The sequence below is a fragment of the Caenorhabditis briggsae genome, assembly GCF_000004555.2.
Source record: "Caenorhabditis briggsae complete genome, chrI, whole genome shotgun sequence".
Classification (NCBI taxonomy): Eukaryota; Metazoa; Nematoda; class Chromadorea; order Rhabditida; family Rhabditidae; genus Caenorhabditis; species Caenorhabditis briggsae.
Window position 1 is genome coordinate 4779722 of NC_013489.2, and position 6178 is coordinate 4785899.

At 39.0% G+C, this 6178-nt stretch overlaps 1 protein-coding gene across 1 annotated transcript in view; it reads right to left on the bottom strand.

The window, feature by feature from the left end:
* Nucleotides 1–5733: 5733 nt before the first annotated feature.
* The window catches only part of Cbr-zig-7, a gene marked incomplete at both ends in the record, with an annotated part of 1472 nt that continues 1027 nt past the window's right edge, over nucleotides 5734–6178 (bottom strand). Inside the window, one exon of the mRNA XM_045244459.1 lies at nucleotides 5734–5903. Within this exon, the coding sequence (XP_045092535.1) occupies nucleotides 5734–5903 (170 nt within the window). The remainder of the gene's footprint in view (nucleotides 5904–6178) is intronic.

The window sequence follows — 6178 nt, forward strand, 5'->3', positions numbered from 1 at the left end:
ATTTTACCAATATTTTATCAGATGACAAATGTTTAATATCTTCCACATTAATCGAGACTATTGAGATCAAAATTGACGGCTTGGGTGAGCTTCTATCATATATCAAGGTCTAGAACAACAAGAGATTAGTCAAAACAAAAAGGGTGAGGAGGCTTGATGTTGCAACAAAAGAACAAAAAAATGTCACAGAATGGATTAAACAATTCGAGTATCCACCCAGCGCCACGGCGTCATCTCGTCGTCTTCTTTTTACTAGTTGTGCTCCTATTACACACACATCGCTGAACTCATTTTCTATTACTAGGAAGAAAAAAAACGGAGGTCTGAGGGAAGGGGAAGATGCCAAAAACGAGTACTTCTTCAGCAATGTTTTCGAGACAAAAAAACCTTTTTTTTTGTTCGAGAAGAACACATGGGACATCGACAGACAGGATGTGACAATTTTGACAAGAAAACTACGAAGAGGGCTTCACCAAGGGGAGGTCAGTAAAAAAGATGAATATGAGACACTGAGAGTCGCCGGCGCCCGCCGAAAGCCGTGTCTTCTTACATGCTAAAAACGTCTTCTTTCCGCCTAACTTGTCCAATTTCTGGATGATGAGAGCACATACAACTGGCTATGAGAATAGAGACAGACGAGTATGGGATACACTATGACAGAAGAAAAAAGACTTTGTGTCCCTTGTCAAGTTTGAGAATTCATAACTTTCAAGTCAAGAATATACTAAAGAAATTCAATCAGTTGCAGGAAAAAAAGATAAGTGGAGAAAGCATAGAACCAGCTTTTCTTGATTGTTTTGTTACCGAGAACGGAAATCGAGAGCAATTGGAAAGAAATGTTTCGTCAAGAATAACAATAACAATACATAGGAATTCTAACATATACCAACATTTCTTTCCTTATTAGTTCCTCAATCTTTCGGTCTCCCAAACTTCTTCGAAACTTTGGAAAGATGAAAGGAATGAGTGGGTTTGTACCTTTTTCTATTCATTTTGAGCCATCTCAAGTGTTTTACTCAAGTGACGATGATGCTCATAAAAAGAATATTTATAAGGGGAAAGCAGAAAGAAAAATGTTTCAAAAAGCATATAAAACACTTCTTTGAATCTTTTCCAGAAATGTATTGAATTGCATAGCATCTTTTGGGATGACTTTTCGAATAAGAAGTTATGAATATCGGGGAAAAAAAAGATGAAGAAGAAGAATAAAATCATAAGAAAAATCGGATCAGTTTGGCAAAAAGTAGTGCATAGTTAAACGCCGAAAGGGTAGGTGTTTCCGGTTCGAATGAAAATTCGGAAGAAAGGGCGAGATAGACACCGAAACGACACAGCGTAACCAAACCAAAATTCAAGGTTATTGCACCGAGAATATAATGTAGATCTCACAAAGAAAACAAGAAGAAGAAGGAGTAGAAGCCAGAAGAATTTATTTATTCCCAAGTAAGACAGTCATGTAAACAATTTCAGTCGCCGTGCTTCTCCAAAATTAATCTTCTGCCAGCAAATTCTTTTACTTTTGAACAAATTTTCCATCTGCTTAAGAAAACAAAAAGGCGAAATACGAGAACTTGGAAGCTCAGAGCCCACCGCTCTCTATTTTTATTTCACAAAGCCCATGAAAATCCTTGAACTTTAACCACTTGTGAAGTAGGACGAACAATACAACGAGAAACTTTGATTTCGATAGCAGCTAAGCACACACAATCATTTATGTGAATCCACACTTAATTTCTCAAAGTTTATGGAAGTGGGAAAAGAATGAAGAAGGGGAAAGAAGGGGGAAAATTGAATTTCGGCAAGAAAAAGAAAAGTCCGTTCTAGACAACAACGTGTTCTCTCTTCAAATCCAAATATGAAATGGCTTCAGTTGAGAATGCAGACAGAAAAAAAAGGTGGGTCGCCGTTCAACCTCTTCTGCCCCTCTATTCACCTGTCAACATGCATTTGTCTTGGGATACCAATTTCAGGTATGACGGCGAAATAGAGGTGCAGCATCAAGAGAAGTGTAGGGGTGGCAAATCAAACCAAAATGAGATGAATCCTTCGTGTTGCGAAGTGAAGAAAATGAGAGGAGAAGAAGAAAGAAGAAGGGAAGAAGATGGGAGTCGGAAGGAAGGATAGTTGGCTACCAATGGGTTTCGCGGCTGCTAATATAAACAACGTCCACTCAAAACTTTTCTTCAAGAAACGATTCTATGCCTTCTTCATTTTCTTATATTCTCTTTTTGTTTCTGAAGAGGTAAGAAAAGTCACCTTAATTCTACCAAATCCTGACAGCTGTCCACTTCAGCGCGAGTGAAATAACAGCTGCCAGGAGGAGAAGAAGGTCGCAAAGAAGTCCATCGAGAATGAGGGGTCACCTGTGTAAGGCTGTAATTTGGGGAGGAGAACATTGTGTGAAGCTGGCATTTTATGTCACACATCCAGGTTCCTTCGAATAGTGTCCGGAATAGGAGAAATCGGAAAAAAGAGAATCGTCGAGTGTGCAGATGTAAATGTTATACATCAAAGCGGTACCAGGACATCTGTCCGGTCATAAACGGACATGGACGAAAGCGGAGAAGAAAATGAGTTATTATAATAAGGTCGGGGGTCCTGCCCGTCCAGAATTGGATGTTGGGGAAACAAGAGGATCAACGTCAAAGTGTGATCTACACATTTTTCATGCATAATGATGTTTCCATATGCATACACATGTATGATAATTATCAATACAATTGGGCAATTCGTATTGCGAGCAAAAAAATTAATTAAAATAGTGTACAAAAAGTGGGCGCCGACATGATGAATATAACGGAGGTAGGCGGGCGCCGCCATCACAGGCTGGATGCAACAAAAAGTAGTTAATTTGTACTATGGGATTCGATTCGTTTTTCCGATGATGATCGAACACAGCAATTGATCCATTGAAATTGTAGGAAGAGTAGTAGGAAAATCAACGGGAAACGAGAGAGATATGCGGCAAGTATGATGGGTGGAAGAGAAGAAGAACAACTATATATCAACATGTACGAGTGGTATACGGCGTCAGAAGAATCGAAGAATAAGAAAAGGCAGTTGACGGTGATTGAATCATTCGAATCCGTTTGAATCCTAAATTGCGGGATAGTATCGAGGAAGGGAAAGGTGAAATTCTGTTCAAGTTAAAATTAGATGATCTTCTAATTATATGTGACCAACTAATTCCTATCTGATGTGAAATAGATAAGATCTTAATTGCAAAAACTACTCAAAATCGTGCGAACTTCGTCACATGGTTAGAAGTCTGGTTTCGTGTCTCTGAAGTATTCGAGGTGAAAAACAAGGAAACAGGTTCAAATTCAGGATGTTCTAAAGTAAACGATGAATGGTAAAGTGATCAGATTACGCAAGATTAATTGAAAATTGGCGGAAGAATAGTGAACACAGTAGGAGATCGACGATCCGTACTATCTAGACGATTTGAATATGTATTTGAATTATCGAATGAAAGAGAATTATGTACATTTTAGTTGGCTTATGAAGGACGGATAACTCGCGCGACTTGGCTAACCATGCAGAGGAACAGTGCCTTTAAGGTCATCTGCGAATTCGATCAAACTGGCGGATGCATGAATAGGGGGTAATTAGACGAAACAGGCGCATATTGACTAGAGGAAGAGACGAGATGGTGTCGCCATCTAATACGAATAAACAAGCTCCTCCGGTTGGAAACAATAATTGAGCATTGGAAATCGGCTCACGTAACAAATTGCCTAGACAGATGGACCTAGAAGGGTGACACCTTGACAGAAATGGGCACCCGTCTCTTGTCTCTCTTGAATAATTTATTTGTTTTATAAATTGGAGAGATAGATCACCTGAGCTCTCGAACAACTCAGGATTATGTGCAAGACAAAAAAAGTACTCACACGTCCGTGATCTGTTTTGTTGCCGTTGGAATACACTCAGTGTGTACTCGAGTAGATTGTCAACACGTAATCGAGTAGATTACCTGAAAATTTTAGTTTTGAGATTGAATGTGCTTCATGGAAGTAAAATAAACAAGAGTTTTTATGTTTCAGCACCAGAAAATCAGTGGCTTCTATTCGAAAAAAAACTATTTTCGAATTCGCGCTATTTAAAGTTTCGTGGCGAGACCCACTAGCAAGCTACGGTCGCACTCGTTTTGATCGGTGTTTCCGCAGTTGCGACAGCAGCCATTATTTTTTCTGGAGCTTCATTTCAGTTACTTTCTTACGTTGTTTGTTCTCTAGATTTTGATTCTCAAGGAAATCTTTTAAATATATGGTTTTTTTCAGGCTTCGTTCACGGACACCCGTCGCGAAGCAGCTCAACAATGAGAGAGAAGGTACGTTTCTTTTTTACTGTGTTGGAAACTTTCAACTCAACTAACAAGAGGACTTATGAAGTTTTAAGCATTCTATCAGTCCTGATTCTATATAGTTCAATTGGATTAATGTGACTTAATTTTCAGTGGCGTAAGAAGCGTATGCGTCGTCTGAAGCGCAAGAGAAGAGCCGCAAAGAAGTAGACAATCTACGTCCGATTTCAAGAAGGTCAATAATGCTGTCAGTCAATGAGTCTCAATAAACCAACAACGATCGTCATCAAAGTTGCACCTCACTTGTTTCCAAATCAGTTGCTGCCTCTTTTAAACTAGTATTTTGTAATTTGTTGATTAGATTGTTTCTATGAAGCCTTCCAATAAACTTTATAAAATGTTTTATTCATGTCTTCAACGGTGATTAGTTTTAAACGATGATTGTTCAAGTTTTCGAGTCGGCCTGCTCACAGACGAAAGCTAGAGCAATTTGATAGCGAAGCCCATGAATGAATCTTTCACGATTCATAGAGGTTGGACGCGTGCTTAGAATTTCTTCATCTAACAAGTTGTAAGTTGATTCTAGAGTTTATGCTCGTCAAGACTGGCTTGCAGGCGTCATTTGCGAGGAAACGGTTTTCCTCGTCGGTATCGCGGCCCTAAAATGTCTTCCCAAAATTAGAAATTTAAAGTAAATCAGGAATGTAACTTGAAGTGTGTTTGTTGGACAAAATCTAGATTTAATGTGACGTCTTCTGATATATTTATATTTAGTATCAAATCTCCATGTTTCAAACAAATGTTAGTAAAAAACTCCGATTCAAACTGCGCGCCGGTCGCGTTGTCGCTGCGAGACCCGTCACCGTACTACGGTCGCACTCGTTCTGGAGAGGGGGAGTTTGTCGCTGCACGATAGTTTTGCGATGTTCTTACCTAAATTTTGAAAGTCTTTATGATTTGCCAACGATTTGTTTTTCCTTTTCAGAATTTCGTAAGACCTTTATCATTCTTTGATAAAAAAGTGCCGTTGTTTTTTGATCGTTTGTTGAAATGTTCCTTTTCTTAGACCTTTTTTTGCAGGCTTCGTCCACGGTCACCCGTCTCGAAGCAGCTCAACAATGAGAGAGAAGGTGAGTATCATTTTTAAATTAGGTTGATATAACTGAATATTATTGATCATACAAAACCAATTCTTTCAGTGGCGTAAGAAGCGTATGCGTCGTCTGAAGCGCAAGAGGAGAGCCGCAAAGAAGTAGAGCATCTACCTCCAGTTTCAAGACGTTCAATTTTGCTGTCAACTACTGAGCTCATCAACACCATCATCTCAACAGTCGTCATCAGGATTGCTCGTCACTTGTTACCATCTTTCTGTTGCAATGGACTATCGTTTCAATTTTTGTCTTCAAAAGTTAAATGAATGGTTTATTCTAAACAACTTTTATGTCTTGATCAAAATATAATTGATGTGGAATAGAAGGTCCATCTACAAACAAAGGAAAAGAATTATCGCCAGTACATCGATACTTTCCAGCGTGTTCCTCGGCTAACTCTTTGAGAATTAAGTTGTTTCCGTCGTATTCTATGTTCTCAGAGTTACCTAGAATTCGAAGGATTGCGCATGTAGTACTGGTACAGAACATACCTAGTGGCTCGCCATCTTTATCCCACCTAACCATTGGCTCGGGATTACCAAGCATCGGACATTCTAAAACCATTCTTTCGCCATGAAGTCCTTTTCGCTCAGCGCCTGCAAGGACTATATATTTCCTGAGGCCATATGCAAGAAAGTGGAAAACCGTTTTCCGAGTGTTTGGAAAACGATTTTTTGAAAGTCTGACAAGAATTTTTACAGTGATTACATACATTTTTAGT